This window comes from Xenopus laevis, chromosome 2S, assembly GCF_017654675.1.
Source record: "Xenopus laevis strain J_2021 chromosome 2S, Xenopus_laevis_v10.1, whole genome shotgun sequence".
In the NCBI taxonomy this organism is placed as follows: domain Eukaryota; kingdom Metazoa; phylum Chordata; class Amphibia; order Anura; family Pipidae; genus Xenopus; species Xenopus laevis.
Window position 1 is genome coordinate 72,186,091 of NC_054374.1, and position 17,492 is coordinate 72,203,582.

The 17,492-nt window shown below is 41.1% G+C and overlaps 1 protein-coding gene across 3 annotated transcripts; it reads right to left on the bottom strand.

Annotated features, from left to right (window-relative positions):
- Positions 1 to 6,523: 6,523 nt before the first annotated feature.
- Positions 6,524 to 11,481, bottom strand: LOC121400592 (zinc finger and BTB domain-containing protein 8B-like). Of its 3 annotated transcripts, none has more exons than XM_041583975.1 (3): positions 11,374 to 11,481; positions 8,824 to 9,756; positions 6,524 to 6,822 (listed from the first exon to the last, which is right to left on the bottom strand). In XM_041583975.1, exons 1-3 carry the CDS (start codon positions 11,462 to 11,464, stop codon positions 6,626 to 6,628), a joined length of 1,221 nt encoding a protein of 406 aa, XP_041439909.1. In that variant the 5' UTR covers positions 11,465 to 11,481; the 3' UTR covers positions 6,524 to 6,625. The 3 variants fall into 3 exon arrangements, with proteins under 3 accessions (XP_041439909.1, XP_041439911.1, XP_041439910.1); XM_041583977.1 differs by having other exon boundaries at positions 6,525 to 6,822; positions 11,426 to 11,475; XM_041583976.1 differs by having other exon boundaries at positions 6,533 to 6,822; positions 11,262 to 11,479.
- Between the last annotated feature and the right edge of the window lie 6,011 nt (positions 11,482 to 17,492).

The following is a 17,492-nucleotide window of genomic DNA, read 5'->3' on the forward strand; positions in this document are numbered from 1 at the left end:
CGGAGAGATGAAAAGGTCACACGCCGAATGCGGTTAAGAAAACAGGTGCAAATAACGCCTTACAAGGCAACGAATACATACTACAGCGTGGATACGATTACTAAAATAATATATGGCCTTGAAAAAGTGACTCCGGTGTTTTTTCTGGAGACGGTAATATTATGGATATTTAGACAGAATGTGAACAAGGTCACACAGCTCGATGGCGGGTTGAAGAAAACAGTGTGCAAATAATGCCTACAGGGCAAATAATGCCTAAAAGGTCAACTTATACACTACTACAGCGGTAGTAAAATAAAAAAAGTAAAATAAAAAAAAATGAATATTAAAAAAAAAAATTAAAGTTGGTGCTGCTGAACTACTAGGAGCAGCAGATTAGCACACCAGTCCCACTCCCAACACTGCTAGACTAATAGCACTGGGCTCTTTATAGTAGTAGTAGTAGTAGTAGTAGTAAAACAACAAAAAATAAATAAAAGCAGTCCTTACAAGGACTACTGTTATTGCAGCAGTCAGCAGATGAGATCAGAAGCAGACAGCTGCCCACTGCAGCTACATACAGAGCCTGCAGTAGAAGGTAGATTACTAGCCAGCAAAGCTACCTAAGCTAAAATGTCCCTCAAACCCCTGCAGACTTCTGTCCCTCCAATAACAGAGCAGTATCAAAACGATTACTAGCCAGCCAAACTTTCAACTGTCCCTGAAATCACTAACAGGCAGCAGCTCTCTCCCTACACTATCTCTTCAGCACACACAGGCAGAGTGAAAAAACGCTGCCAGGGCTTCGGTTTTTATAGGGAAGGGGAGTGTCCAGGGGAGAGCTTCCTGATTGGCTGCCATGTACCTGCTGGTCTGGGGTGAGAGGGCAAAAAAAAGCGCCAACAATGGCGAACCCAAAATGGCGAACGTCGCGCGACGTTCGCGAACTTCCGGCGAGCGCGAACACCCGATGTTCGCGCGAACAAGTTCGCCGGCGAACAGTTCGCCGGCGAACAGTTCGCGACATCTCTAATTGCAAAGCAAAGTTGTTTAGAAAGCACCACAGATGATCTTGGACCCATAAATATCACCCATGCAGTAAGACTCCTAAACACTTCCCATGGATTTCAGTGGAAAGTGTTTTGGAATATTCCAAGGGCCTTATTTGTTTCACCACATCACCAGTGACAATAGACTATGCTAGTGATCACATAACATTATTAGTGAGCTATGAAATTGGTAGGTCATTCCCTGGAAAATGTACATGTTGGGGAGTTAGCAGTTTTGACACTAAATGCAATTTTAAAGGGACAATATTGAGGAGCAGCATGAGGGGTTGTTCACCTTTGAGATAACTTTTAGTATGGCGTAGAGAGTGATATGCTGAGACAATTTACTTTCATCTTTTATTATTTGTGGTTTTTGAGTTATTTAGCTTTTTATTCAGCAGCTCTCCAGTTATAGAATAGAAAGACAAGAAATAAAAAGTAACAATAACAATACATTTGTAGCCTTACAGAGCATTTGTTTTTTAGAAGGGAGTCAGTGATGCCCATTTGAAAGCTCCAAAGAGTCAGAAGAAAAAGGCAAATAAATATAAAACTATAAAAAACAAATAATGAAAACCAATTGAAAAGTTACTTAGAATTGGCCGTTCTATAACATAATAAAAGTTACCTTAAAGTTGAACCACCCCTTTAAGGTGAGCACAGTGATCGCAGGGCTGCCTAGTTATTTGCTATCTACAACTAAAGGGTTCCCATGACACCAAATATTGCATGGGAATAAGTTGGTGTGAGTTCTGAAGACCCCATTGTATACTACAGAGTTTATCTGTTATCTGCTGTGTATCCTGTTCCTTTTCTCCTCTTTCAGCTTTGAATGGCTGCCCCCATGGCTACACAGCAGCTTTGTTTATATAAACTATAGTTGTGAAGCAAATACTACATAGTTTTACCAGTGCAGGGCAATAGTACATTATATTTTCATTACTTTAAAAACTTTCATTTTTCATTTAATAGGGGCTGCAAAGGTACAGTAGCATACCTTCCAACATTTGAAAAATGTAAAGAGAAACAAAAATATTAGATGAGTGTAGTGCAGCAACATTTTACCACGCCTTTTTATAGACACACCCCTAATTACCATGTCCATTTTACAAAATTTGGCAGGTTATGAAAGTTTGAACACATTTCTGGGAGTTTTAGGGCCATGTTTTATGTGTTATAACAGTTTTGCTAATGAAGCAGAAATCGCCCTTTAAGCCCCAAGAAACCTGCTTATCTTAAATTGTTACAAATGTATCAAAAGTGCAGCTTCTCAGTGTTCTGGTCTCTCTGCTAAAAAGACTCTTATTTTAATTACGTTTCAGAGACTTTGTATGTTTCCTGGCATCAGTGCAGGAGATTCAAAGAGAAACTTGTGATATTTCACTAAGAAACCTGGCGCTCCGGGCTGAGTTGTCAAATCTGGACTGTCCCACAGAAAATGCAGCGCACACAGTAATATATACTTCATAGTTTACTCTCTATCCCATGGAAAATACATTCTTGTGATCTTTATACCAATGTGCCTGTACATGTGCATGCTTATCAAGGGTTTACACCAAAAACGCAAATGATTGCACTTTAAAGGACCAGTACTCAAAAAAATGTTTTTAAAAATTAATTAGTATAGAACAAAATAAAAACACCAATACAAATTAAACTTTAAAATAGCAAAGCCTTTATTAAGAAATAACTTACAGAAACTCTGCTTCCTGTCCTCTACAGAAAAGGCGACAGGGTGACGACGATCCATTGTGCATCGCTCAATTTCTTCTCCCATATTCTACTGACAGTGTGTGGAAGGCAATGTCGGCGGGCTCCCCATTAGCTTCCAGGTGTCCAGCGCAGGAGGAGGTAGCGAATCTACAATGTACCTGTGGCCTGTACAATCGGAAGAGGCCTCCCACACTGCGCCAATAGCGTGAACATATTTCATTTGCAGGCGCTCCTGACAGTTTCGGCAGTCACAGGTGTAAGGTGCATCGCTTGTGTATTCGGGCAGGCTGAGTCTCTCTGGGCCAAAGGATGAGCACTCTGTCCTCTTTGCAGCGCTCTCAGGTTTGATCCCGTAGTTGCGCCCGTTAGCTTGGAATCCAGAGAAGGAAGGCGCAGCACTGGAGATGGGATCCAGCCAGGAGTGTACCGTGTATCTGCCGCTGTCTGCCCGATGGGCTTCAACCACAAGTGCAAGAAGCAGTTTCAAATGGCAGAGTCTTCAAAAATCTGCCCGGCAGCTGTCTGTGTGTCCTCCTGCCCCAGATCTCAGCAGCTCCAACCCAGTGTGTTCTTATTTCCTACACGCTGCATGTAGCTAAACATGCGAGGCAGGTCTCGTGCTGGAAATAAGGACGGACACACTGGGTTGGAGCAGCTGAGATCTGGGGCAGGAGGAGACAGCTGCCAGGCAGATTTTTGAAGACTCTGCAATTGGGCAGACAGCGGCGCGCTCCTGGCTGGATCCCATCTCCAGTGCTGCGCCTTCCTTCTCTGGATTCCAAGCTAACGGGCGCAACTATGGATCAAACCTGAGAGCGCTGCAAAGAGGACAGCGTGCTCATCCTTTGGCTCCCAGGGACTCAGCCTGCCCAAATACACAAGCGATGCACCTTACACCTGTGACTGCCGAAACTGTCAGGAGCGCCTGCAAATAAAATATGTTCACGCTGTGTGAGCCTCTTCAGTCTGTACAGGCCACAGGGCATAGGCACATTGTAGATTCGCTACACCTGGAAGCTAATGGGGAGCCCGCCGACATCGCTTTCCACACACTGTCAGTAGAATATGGGAGAAGAAATCGAGCATTGCACAATGGATCATCATCGCCTTTTCTGTAGAGTACAGGAAGCGGAGTTTCTGTAAGTTATTTCTTAATAAAGGCTTTGCTATTTTAAAGTTTAATTTGTCTTTGTGTTTTTATTTCATTCTATACAATTAATTCTATATAATTTAGAAAGAATTTTGATGTTACTGGTCCTTTAAAGTGTCTCCTCATCTCTCTACCCAACCTCATGACTCATTTCAGAAAAGCTCTGTCTATATACTCTCCCATCTTAAAATCTGGGGGTGTTTTTTTCAATTTCCTATGATATACAACCAAACACACAGCATTTTGGCAACTGCAAGCTCAAAATTGCGATTTCCAACAATTCCTTAAGAATAAAATTCCTACTGTTTGACTGAGTAGGGTAACGCTGTTTCTATAGCATGGGGACTACACTGTAGTCTCTATTTTTAAAAAGGAAAAAAAGACTACAACATGCAGATGATTTGATCTAGAAAGCCAGCTAATGGAAATGGCCATAGTAATGTTTCCATTCCCTTCTGTGCATGTTTCTGTAAAAATGCCATCTCTGCTAGACTAAAAAAATTGAATTATTAAATAACTTGAGCAAATGTTTAAATATGAAGGACTATAATCTACTATGAATCTATGTGACAGTATAATTTTCTCTAAAACGCAAAAGTCATGGGACACAAGTGAATTTACTACGGCATGATAACAACTGGTGACACTTTTTAAGCATCAAGGATATATTTTACAGGCTATTCATGGATCTTGTGTTTATATAGGGAATAATGTACAGGTATGGGATCCATTATCTGGAAACCCATTATCCAGAAAGTTCCAAATTTCGGCATGGCCGTCTCCCATAGACTTAATTTGATTCAAATAATTCAAATAATTAAAACTGATTTTCTTTTTCTCTGTAATAATGTGCATTGTACTTGATACCAGCTAAGCTATACAGTAATTAATCCGTATTAAAGGCAAAACAATCCTATTTGGTTTATTGTTTCAATTTTTTTTTAGTAGAATTAAGGTAAAGTGGTCTCAATTATGGAAAATCCCTTATCCAGAAAACCCTAGGTCTCAAGCACTCTGAATAACAGGTGACAAATTTTAAAGAGATTCATGATTTTTATGATGTAGTTTTTATTTCTAAATTACACTGCAAATAATTCACTCTACAATATAAAATTTCATTTGTGAACCAGCAAGTGTATTTTTTTTGGTTGTAATATTGGTGTGTAGGCAGCCATCTCAGGTCATTTTGCCTGGTCATGTGCTTTTCAGCACTTTAGGATGTAACGGCTTTCTGGTAGGTTGTTGTTTTTTCTACTCGATGTAACTGAATGTGTCTTAGTGGGACCTGGATTCTACTATTAAGTGCTATTCTTATATCTACCAGGCCACTGTTGTTGTGTTAGGGAGCTGTAATCTGGTTACCTTCCCATTGTTGGAAGCTTCTTTGTTTCCACTGGATGTGGTATTTCTCCCCTCAATTTTTATAACCTTTGTGGTCAGTTCCTGTACCTCGTCCTTGGTACTGGCAATCAATTGAAAGTATAGTTGGTGGAACAGACCAAGGTAGACGCAGAGCTTTGCTGCAAAAAAATCCTTTTATTGACACAACATGTTTCGAGCAAAAATGTTTCGAGCACTTGACAAAGGGCATTTTTGCTCGAAACATGTTGTGTCAATAAAAGGATTTTTTTGCACCAAAGCTCTGCGTCTACCTTGGTCTGTTCCACCAACTATACTTTCAATTGATTACCTTCCCATTGTTCTGTTGTTAGGCTGCTGTGGGGGGGAGGGGGTGATATCACTCCAACTTGCAGTACAGCAGTAAAGAGTGTCTGAAATTTATCAGAACACAAGTCACATGACTGGGGGCAGCTGGGAAACCGACAATATGTCCAGTCCCATGTCAGATTTCAAAATTAAATATAAAGAAATCTGTTTGCTCTTTTGAGAAATGGATTTCAGTGCAGAATTTTGAAAAACATTTTTCCCATAACATTATCCCTTTAAGGATATTAGAAATCACAGATGAGAGGGGTTTTCATAACCATAACGGCACAAAGCCTTAGGCCAAGTGTTTTCATTCAAATTATGGAACTTCAAGTTAATGTCTAGGACTGGAATTGTTTCCTGTGTCATTGAATGGAAAATGCAGCACAGCTCTTTGCACCAGTGATTAAGGACAGCACCAGATTTATCTCAGGTGCTACCCTAGACATGGCTCCCCTTACCCAACCACTCTCCTACCAATTTGGCACATGCAAAATAATAAGTGTGCAGGACTGTATTTAGGTCCGATGCTGTCCTCGGAACCGAACGTAAACACGCCCCTACATGGCCGTGGCGGTGACGTCACTTCCGGCAACCAGCCGGCCCTCTATGCTTCACCCCCCCAGCTCTTTCACCCTTTTACCTATGGAAATTCGTGGAAAAGGCCGGGCAATTATTATTTTTTTTTAATTTAAAAAATACATTTATAGGCACCTGAGGGCCACCCCAAAAACCTGCTGCCCTAGGCACAGGCCGCTGGGTGCCTTAATATAAATACGGCCATGAGTGTGTGTAATATCATAATGTGAGCACTATGGGGCAAATTTATCAAAGGTCGAATTGAAAATTCTAATTTAAATATTTGAGTTTTCAAGTTTATTTTAGTGTAATTCAACCAGAGAATACTTGTGATGACAGTATCCCTTAAAGTTCTACAATCATAAGAACTAATGCTAATAAATGCAGGGTACAGTAATTTAGTTGATTGTATGAATAAAAAGCCTAGTTAAGAACGGATTTCCTTTAGTCAGCTGCATATACTCACAGTCAGTGCATGGCTTCTCAGGTGCTCCTGTCGGGTAAATCTTTTCCGACAAACGTCACAGGGATAAGGCCGCTCACCAGTGTGAGAACGGATGTGGCGTTTCAGGATCCCTTTCTGCTTGGCTGTGTATGGACAGAATGGACACTTGTGCAGCTTGATAGGAACAACTAGGACATCCCCTTTAAGAAAAGGTAAGAAGAACACATGAGTGTGCAACCCCCATTTTATGTTTTTCAGCGGACCAGGAAAAATTATGTAAAATCATGGAAATTTGTTAACACAACTTTTTCTTCAAGGATATAAGCACGAGTCAGTTTGACTTTGAGATACAATATTTACTGTGTTAATAACAAGGGTTAAACATTGCAGCATCAATGTTACACTATGTGGGGCATGTGCAAGGCCTCTCTGTCAGTCACATACACAACCTAAAGCAATAAGTGATTGTTATATTTTAAACCTCTTTATTTGACTAATAACATTCACAAACAGAAATTTTTGGGTAGATCAGGACAAAATTGTTATGTAAAATCCAGGAAAACATTACTTAAAATCAGGTTAATGTACCCACTGAAATGCATTATAAATTGGTGGGACCACAAATAAAAATTGTAAAATGCAGGAGAACTTAAAATCAGGGTACTTAAAATCGAGGTTTCGTTGTAGTTTCCAAAGAATTAAAGTCTTCATGGTTCAAGTCTGCATTTTAATTGGGATTGCCAAAAGTTAGGCACGCCCAAGTGATTATATGTACTCACCTCACACCCTGGGCCGGTGCTCCTATCAGGAGAAAACTGCACCGGTCTGGGGTTTCTTCCAGTGAGTACCACAGAGCAGACTGGCTTCCCTCTTTCTTCAAATATCCCGGGGCAGGCGTGTCCGCAGTATAGCCGTCTTCTTTGTTAAAGTTGGGCTTTTACACGCTACTGCACATGCTCACCCGTGCAAAGAAAGAAGAAGCTGGAAGCCGATCACTCCGTGATGCTCACTGGAAGAACCCCAATGTTGGTGCAGTTTTCTGCTGATAGGAGCACCGGCCCGGGGTGTGAGGTGAGTATACACAATCACTTGCGGGTGCCTAACTTTTGGCAGCTCCAAGTAAAGTCAGCCTTTCCTTTTCCTTTAATGATTGAGATAAGTTGAAATGCAGCCACTTCAACTAGTTGGATCACAACCCAGTAGTGCATTTCTATGCCAGTTGCTATTTCATTATGCACTATGTGAACCAACCAAATGATTAATTTATAATGCAACGCATGATGCAAAGTGCACTTTTTAAATGCGGTTCATCATTCTTTCCCCACAATGCAGTGTTTTTCACCCAGAATTCCAGCATAATTTCTGCATCAACAGTGTGATGCAAGCAACATTAGCAGAGTGGGCATCGCACACAAGTTAGTAATGGCTACTGATGTGACCTGCCAGGGGAACCCTGGAATTACTGCCATATCCAGAATGGAGGTAATTCCAGGTTAAACACAAGTCAACAAAGCATGCGTATACAATTCCTCAGAGCAAACTGGGTGCATTAATGATCCTGCAAAACACTAAAGGGCATATATTTGTATATAAGTTTGTAGCTTTTTTGTGATTTAAGAAATTCGCAGCTATAACCACAAATCTATATTTTCCAAATTAAAATTTTCACTATTTTGGATTATGGCACATGGGATAAATCTGCTCTATCACAAGTGACAAATATACTGAAATGCTTTCTCACTGGCAATAATGTAAATTGCCAAGGGAAAACATATGCTTTGCTTTCTGAAGCTGCCTCTTTTTGAATGGGTTTAAGTGCACAATTTTATCTTGTATTATCTCCCCCAGCTCTGCTGAATTTTAAGGGATCTCTCTTATTTGGAAACACGATATCCATAAAGCATTTTACACAAATAATTCTATTTTCTAAGAATTATTTCTTGTTATCTATTATAAACCAGTAAATTGTGCTTGTTTCTAACCAAGCTGTATAAATTGGTATTGGTGGCAAAAACATTTGTATTGGGTTTATTTAATTTTTCAAGTTTTTCAGTAGACTTGTGATCCATAACTTACAAAAACACCTTGTGTCTGGAAATCCCCAGAATCAAAGTGTTCTGGATAATAACTCTTCTGCCTGCATTATAGGGTATGAAAAATACAGCTTTATATAATACAAAAACCCTCTTATGGTCCATTACCTGTGTCTTCCCCAAAACAGTCACCTTGAATATCCATCATAGAGCTCATTGGGACACCAGTATCTTCTTGACGAGATTCAAAGTCCCGTGGAAAATGATGCACTGCATCATCCTTCCTCTGGGAAGAACTATTTCTCAAAAGAGCCTCAAGAAATTGCTTCATGTGATAGTTATTGCATGCTATATCAACCCCAGATGCAGAATGCAGACCTTCCTCTCCCTGTTCCAGTCCTGTAGGAATATGGTAGGTTTGTACACCCTCTGACACCTCCACAACATCAGAGTCAAATTCCTCTTTTGGTTCTACTGCTTTGTTGGAACTTTTACTTTCATTGGAGCCGTCGGTTGGGTGATGTTTTACCATCAGCTCTATAGAGTTGCAACTACTGCAGTCGCCACCGGGTGGATCTTTCTGGCAGTCACTGTCATTTTCTTTCTCAGGTGAGGCCCCCAGCTCTGCTTCTCTTCCACTATTTATGCCATCACTGCCACTGTCTGCCTGTCCAAAGGAACTTTCCTTCTCAATCTTCCGGCATATGTCTAATGAAGAGTGGATATAGGCTTTACAGAAGTTGACCACATCTGTCATCTGCAGATAACTAGCCGCACTCATAACTTCGATTACATTTTCTCCACACACGTTCAGCTTGCCTGAATAAAGAAAGTCCAGGATGGTAGAGAATGCCTCTGATGTGACAATATCCAGAGAGGCTGTGCTGTGTCTCCCGCTGTCCTGAATATAGTGAACTAGCATGGCTCGAAAATAACCACTGTTCGCAAACAAAACATTCCTGTGGGCTTTGAAAATTCGGCCCTCTACAATTATGCTGCAGTCACAGAAGAAATCCCTCTTCCTCTGTTCATTTAATTCCCCAAGTAGTTTGGTATAATATGATGACATCTCCATGGCTCCAACACAAAAATATCTCCTAGCTGAAAGAAGGAAAAAACCATGAAGCAAATAAAATCATCAAATAAATGAACCGCTTCAAAATGATTGCTCTGAGAACATCTATTATTTTTAGGTTTAAAGGAAAACTATACCCCCCAAACAATGTAGGTCGCTATAAAAAATTGGACCAATCCCTGGATCAACTTTGTACTACAGTTAATTTCAGCAACCCTGTATTTTCTCACTTGCTAAAAAACCATCCAAATTCTTCTGGGAGAAAATTCCACAACGTCACAGTTTGTGCTCCACATTATTAAAGTGATACAATAAAAACTGGAACGTGTCGGTATCAGTAAATAGAAGCTGCATGTGAAATATAAACAGCTAAAAGCTGCCCCCCAGCCCTGCGAACCTTAGTAACGGCGACCCTCCGACACCATTAAATCATCTTGCTAAGTTGTTTCACTCATGGTGGGCTGAGAGCGGTGATCCCTCGAATTACAAATGAAAACAGGACTCCAGCCTATGGAGGGATCGCCCCCAGCCCAGCCCAGCGTGACTGAAACAACTCAGCAAGATGATTTAATGGTGTCGGAGGGTCGCCGTTACCAGACTTTTGGGAGCTTTTAGCTGACTATATTTCACGTGCAGCTTCTTTTCACTGATATTTTTCTAGGAACATGTCAGTATCACTTTAGGTTGGAATCTCCATCAATCTCAGCCACAATACATTGTAAAACAATCTACTCTGTAGTCACATATTATATACTTTTCAGTTATCCAAGGCATGCTTCAAGATTTGCAGTAAGTCTATGGAACTCACTCTAAAGTGCTTAAGCCAGCAGCTATTCTAAAGGCATACCCAGCATATTGAAGTAAACTAGTTTTATCTGCCTACCATACTCTTTCTTCCTTTCCTCAAACATTACTAAAGGTGGCCATAGATGTAGAGATCCTCTCGTTTGGTGGTGTCGCCAAACAAGGGGATCTCTACCCAATATGCCCACATAGAAGTGAGCGATATTGGGCTGATCCGATCGTGGGCCCTAGGGCCCAGCGATCGGATCATAATGGATCCGATATGGGCAGTCGGATCACAGGACCACCCGGATCTAGATCTGCCCGACTTTTGGCCAGACATCGATCAGGAAAGCCCGTCAGATGGCCCCACACACGGGCCAATAAGCAGCTTTTATCAGCCTGTATATGGGGCCTTTACTCATCACCTCAATTGGGCTAATTGCCTGCCCTATTAGAATCGCTACTATTTACTTTTCAAAAAATATTAACTTTTTTTTTTGCCTTTCCCACAACTTTTCTCCAGGAAATCAGTGGGTTATTATTTACAATGTTTATTGGTCAAGTGCACGTAGAATTATGAAAGCAATTATCCAATATGGTCATTGGACTGGGACAACAGGTTGCCCATGATTACTATTTTTCATTATAAATGAAGGGTGAGTGCAGATAGACAGCCTACGTACTACTGCAGGGACAGCACAAATGAACCCATGAGCTAGCAATGAATGGCGAGTGGGTGACTTACTAAACACACAAGCTAAGGCAGATGCATACAGGGCCGGGTTAGCCGCTAGGCGAGTGAGTCGCTAATGTAAGGCAAGTCTATCACACCGCCCAACAGTCCCTCTTTTCTTAACTCAGTCCGCAGTCCCGGAAAGCTGCTTCAACGCCCCGCAAACCCGATAATACCCAGCGCTTAGACTCCAGCAGGACAGCTTCTCCCGACATCACAAGTCTCGTTTCTCGCAAGACTGTGGCGTCACGACGACTAACGTGTAGAAACGCAGTGACGCAGCACGTAGCCTTACAGGAAGGGGCGGCTTGTAAGATGCGCTAGGGGCTGGAGAAGTGCTGTGGCTTGTATTTGTCAGTGAAAAATAAAAAACACTTCGTATATTTCGTGTTGGTTCATAGCCATGACCACTAACACATTATTCCTTCAGAAATCACATATATTTTATTCTCAGAGCTCTTTGTGCTATCAGAACCTCTTCTCCCTATTTGTTCGAGGAGGACAGAGTTGGTGAAATGAAACAATCTTAAATCAAAGTGCTCCTGGCCCTTCTGCTATTTTACTAAATAAGGGGCAGAGTTTTCACACATTAAAGACCAATTTAGGAAAAGACAGGGGATGTTACAGCAAAAGTAATCTTTTAGGCAATTTAGTTCATGATGGCGGGAGAAGGGTCCTCACATCGCAGACCAAGGGCCAGCTTAGGAGAAGTAATGTGTTATATCTACCGCTCACCCGCCACTAAACTTATCCTGCAATGGTGGTGCTGGTCCTCCCTCAGCAATAGCAGTAAATTCACAGGTCTGCACACACACTATTTATCTGCAGTCGGGGATGTGGCCCCTCTTTTTATTAATATTTCACCACAAAGATCAACGTTTTGGGGGGTTCAACCTCCCTTCGTTGATCTTTGTGGTGAAATATTAATAAAAAGAGGGGCCACGTCCCCGACTGCAGATAAATAGTGTGTGTGCCGACCTGTGAATTTACTCCAGTTTAGAAGAAGACAATGGGGCAAATTCACTAAGCTCCAAAAATTTGCCAGCGACGGCTTTGCTCTCAGCGCAACACTACGCCAGGCGTAGATTCGACAGGACAATGCTAATTCACTTAAATCCAAAGCGTCCAGGGCCCGAACTCTGGCGAAGTTGCACTAGCGTTACTGCGCCAAGTGAAGCAAAGTTGCGTTAGCATTGCCTAATTTGCATATGGTTGCGCTAGTGTTACTGTGCCAAGTGAAGCAAAGTTGCGTTAGCATTGCCTAATTTGCATACGGCGGGAAGTTAAAGTTGAATGGACGTATATGTTGGCAGCAAATACATTATATTACACAAGCCCGGGAAACCTTAATAAAAGAAAATAGAGTTGTTATATTGCCCTTCACATGAGCCCAGTGTAACGTTTATGTGCCATATGTTAGGAAATGTAGGGGGAAGCAGGTTACCCCAAAAATATTTACGCTCTTTTTCAGCCTATCACCCTGAAAAAGGAAAAGACGCTAGCATTTTTTGGGACTTAGAAAAATCTTTAACTATTTTTTTAGGAAGTCCTATCTACTCTATTGCACTTAGCCTGGTCTGAGGTGGCGAAGGCAAGTCTGGCACAAGAGGTAACGTTCAGTAAAATCTACATCTTAGTGAAATGGCGTAGTTACATACCAAAAGAGATATCTTTTACACTTCATTAACTCTGTAAAGTTTGTAAGTTCCCTGTTCCAAAAAGGTGAAGAATGGTGCTGGCAGGGTCTTCCCTGTTTCGCTGTTACCATTAAACAGACTTGTTTCAAGTTCTGGTCCAGAGTTTTATAAGCAGAATTTTCACAATTTATAAAAAAATATGGACTAATTTGGGACAATATAGTAGGTGAAACATACAAAATTTTACCTACCTTATACCAAGTGAAATATACCAACAGGTTTTAGGCTTTTTTGTCCACAGTGGCACGTGAGAGTGTGTTTTTTTGATAATTTAGGAGATGACAATTTCTGAAATTGGGCCAATCTTGGATTTTTATACTATTTTTAAACTGGCATGATATTCTAGTGTTTTTGTCAAACTTCGGCCAGATTTATTACAATTTGGGACAGAACTAGAGCAAATTTAGGGGAAGACAATGGGTGAAATTGATCAAAATTAGGATAGTGCTACTGAAGCCAAATGGCCCGAGGTTAGCTGCCTGAAATTGGGGCCTAAGTGGGGGCCAGTTATTAACCATACATAGTTAGGTTTTAACAAGTTGGAAACCAGATTCCATGGTGCTAACTGTAGGTAGTGAGAGAGAGGTAGACAACTGTTCTACACCAAGGAGGAAGGAAGGGGCCAGCAGTCCTGTGTTACCTCAACAGTCAGGGACACATTGGTAACTGTTCAGGGCAAGACATGTTTTTTATGCTGCATGAATGGCACCCTTCGGTTTTTCCTAGTGGTTTTACAACTATTCACAATCCAATCATGTAGCTAAGGGGATGGCTCATTGTTTCAGAGGCTTATGGGGAGAAACAAACCCTTTACGAAAACCCCTACCCCCCCACCCCGCGTAGACCCCCTCCCTGCTCCGCCCCAGCCTAGCTGCCCCCCCCCGGGAAATAGACCTAACTTTTTACTTACCCCTTGGTGCATATTTACAGCATCTGAGTTCATCGCAGCTATCTTCTTCCGGCTGCTGGCAATTTCCGTCCATTTCGGTCCTTATGCAGTTGTTGCAAAACCGGTAAATTGCTCCAACTGTGCATGCACCACTTCGCCGGCAGCACCGGATTTCTCCCCTGGGCGCCCGATGCCTCAGGGTCCTATCGCCTGCTATCGGCTCACACCATTCCCCCTTCTTGCGCAAGTGTGCACATGCGCATGCATCGTAGCGCTGGAGAACTCTGCGTTCCCTATACATTCTAGGATGCGGCTGGGCGGCATGCCGCCCCTAAAATTTCGCCGCCCTAGTCCTGGGCCTTTGTGGTCTCGCCACAAATCCAGCCCTGTTCTCCAGTCTCTGTCTCAGCTTACCATAGATGACCCAGAAGATGACTGCTGTGAACTCCGATGCTGTGACTCAGCACCGAGGGGTAAGTAAAAAGTTAGGGGCATTTTCCCGGTGGGGTGGGGGGGAGGAGGGAAGGGGGGTTCTCTTTTAAAGTGCCAAAATGCAATGTGCTAAAGTTCCATAATCCACCCTCATCACAGACTTGTAAATTGCCTGTACTGCCTGGAAAATGGTATGGACACATCTCCAACAAACTACTGCCTGACCATCGATTTCAGTACAGTCTTCTGGGAAGCTTTACCTCATATTTGCATATCATTAGATTATCCAGTGACATGAAATATTCTGTTAGAGGAGTTGCTCAAGACAAATATATTTTAATGCCCTTTGGTAATTTAATGAGCTTTGTTTCTATGTAAAATCTGTCCTAGGGCCTTGCTAGAACAGCTGGAATTTTTTTTAGGTTTAGAGTGATACCTCATTCTTTGCAGCTGGATATACAATAGATTATAGTATAACAAGAAAAATCCGAGAAAATGTTTAAAGGAACTGCCATAGAAATGCAGAAAACATTCTAGTCTGCCTGTCTAAACGCAACACAAAGGGTTATGTCACACACAGTGCTTTCTCTATCAGTCTTTTTATGCCAACAGGAAAATACTCAATATTACTCATAACTGTAGTGGCAACTGTCTGTTGCATTTTAATACCTAAATATATTCCAAGTATGCAGTGATAGAAGGTTGCCATTTAATTTACTGGCAGCATGAATGAGTGGTCTTTAAATAATTTTTGGGAGCACTTAACATCCATAACATCACATGCAACACAATACAGAAAGGCATATCTGAATCCAGTGCCAATTAACATCGGGAGTAAAGCAAATGGTGCATACACCGTTCTGGAACCTTAACGTGGATAACTGTGGCATTTAAAGGGATACTGGTCCTAAGTGAGGTTCCCAGAAAAATCAGAAGTGAATTAAAAGTTCACTAAATTAAAAGAGAAACTTGCAGTTTATAATGTAATATTGTATAGAGCTGTCTTACCAATTGTGTTACACTTATCTTTAAGTAAATCTTCCCTTGTGTCTGTAAGTATATCATTTTAACTAGCACATGATTCTAATACAAGGTATTACGGTTTATTGTTTAAAGCATCAACATTTTACAGAACATTGATATCAAATGCAACTGCATTTAGATAGCAAATACACTTATGAAATAGGAGAGTAGCTTATGCATTCACATAAAACACATTTATATCTACAAAATCAAACAAAAAGTACACACAACTACTTTCTATAATCAAGAACACATATTCTTCTGAAAGTACTACACAACGTTTACCAAAAATATATATATTTAAGCATAAATGTAACATTGTAATAAAAACTCTTTAAAGGCATAAAGTGCACTTTGTGGTGGTTGTACACAAGAGTGGGGTTACTATGAGGCACTTATAGAAATACAGTGTGCAGGGCAAAACGGATATATTTGCAGCAGTGCAGACTGTATCATACATAAGTGTACCTGGATATAGAGATAATTTATCATTTTACAGATTGACAAAGAAATGGACGTTCTCTTCTTAAAACCGCATGTAAAATGGGTTTAGGTTCTGAGCTTTGTCCCCTCTGTCCTGATCCAAATAACTTTCGTTGATTGGACACAAATAAACTTGCAGTTTTGTTGCCTAGTCCTACAAATACTTACTGTGATAATGTGGTATCAATGACAACCACAATAACAGAATCCCTTATCTCTTTTAAATCAATAGTCCACAAAGCAGATATAATCTGTTGCTATTTCTCTGGAACACTGTCCCAAAATTTGTGGCACTCGCACTAGTGACTTCCAGCTGTGAATATAGACTGCTACAAGTTGTTTATACTGTATTGGTTATAACCAGATCAGGTATAATCTCAGCAGCATTATCACTAGTGTGGTAGGGAACAAATGCGTGGCTCTAGTCTTGGTGTAGGAAGGAGGGGTTTGGGTTCCTAGAGCACTGGGCTGATTTTTCCTTGGGGTACAACCTATACAGTCGTGACAGTTTGCAAATGGAAGGGGGTCCGCGGTGCTAGGGGAAAGAATGGCTAAGAGGTTGGTGGGGTGTTTAAACTAGGCAAGGGGGGGTGGGTGAGATAAAGAATTATGGGGAAGCTAGGGTAGGTGGGGCAGTGGGATTAGTAAGGGGTTATTGGGGAGGAGTGAGGGGGGCATACAATTTACCAGTTAAGGAGGTCCCTCTGTTACAAGGAAAACAGAGTAGATAAGAAGTCAGCACTCACCAACGAGTTAGTGTGTCAATAAGGTGCACGTCTCAGGCAGCCACTTCCAGACGAAAATTTTGCAACTTTTGTATACAAGAGTTACAAGGAATACTAACTTAACATATAATTTTGTATACAAAAGTTACAAGGAATACTAACTTAACATATAATTCTCCACTAAGTAATGTAAATTTCAAAAGTAAAAGTAGTAACCTCCGCTGTATGCTGGCAAAAGCATGGAGTTTGTCAGGTAAAATGGGAGACCTAAAATTAATTGCATGCTCTAAAAATTAGGATATAAATGGTATCACTGAGACCTGGTGGGATGAAACATGTGACTGGACTGTGAATTTAAATGGTTACACCCTTTTTAGGAAGGACAGAGGGATTAAAAAGGGTGGAGGAGTGTGTTTGTATGTAAAGCCAGAATTAAAGCCATGCACTAAAGAAATAACCATACCTGGCATGCCCTGACTAAGTAATTCAATAAATATGCAAGTGCATGTATTTTAAAATCAGGGTTTTTTAGTTACATAGTTATGATCATAAAATTGATAAGCCATTATACCACGTCAAGGTAAACACCACACAAACAACAAGTTAGGGACCACTGTGTGGGGTTTACCTTGACATGGTATGGTGGCTTATCAATTTTATGAAACCCTGTTTTTAAAATACTGTACATGCACTTGCATATTTATTGAATTACTTAGACAGGGCATCAGGGAATGTGCATTGATTGACCAGATCAGTAGCACTTCCATTGTACCTAAATATATTAAAATTTAGCCTTAGGTGTGCACCCACAACCACCTTTTTTTGTATTTTCAATGTTGATGAATGCAAGGTTATGCACTTTGGACAGACATAATATCAAAGGCTATTGTGATACTAAATTCTATAGTTAGTATAGCTATGGGTATATAGAATTTATGTGAAAGTAGGGAGGGGTGTGTGTATGGATGCTGGGTTTTCATTTGGAGGGGTTCAA

What these genes read in the sequence shown, in the direction of transcription:
- LOC121400592 (XM_041583975.1), bottom strand. Translation starts at nt 11,464, where the DNA reads ATGTCGGGAGAAGCTGTCCTGCTGGAGTCTAAGCGCTGGGTATTATCG. An exon ending in TTTCCGGGACTGCGGACTGA is followed by an intron (nt 9,757 to 11,373) that starts GTTAAGAAAAGA and finishes TCCTTCTTTCAG; the next exon opens with CTAGGAGATATTTTTGTGTT. An exon ending in CTGTTTTGGGGAAGACACAG is followed by an intron (nt 6,823 to 8,823) that starts GTAATGGACCAT and finishes CTTTTCTTAAAG; the next exon opens with GGGATGTCCTAGTTGTTCCT.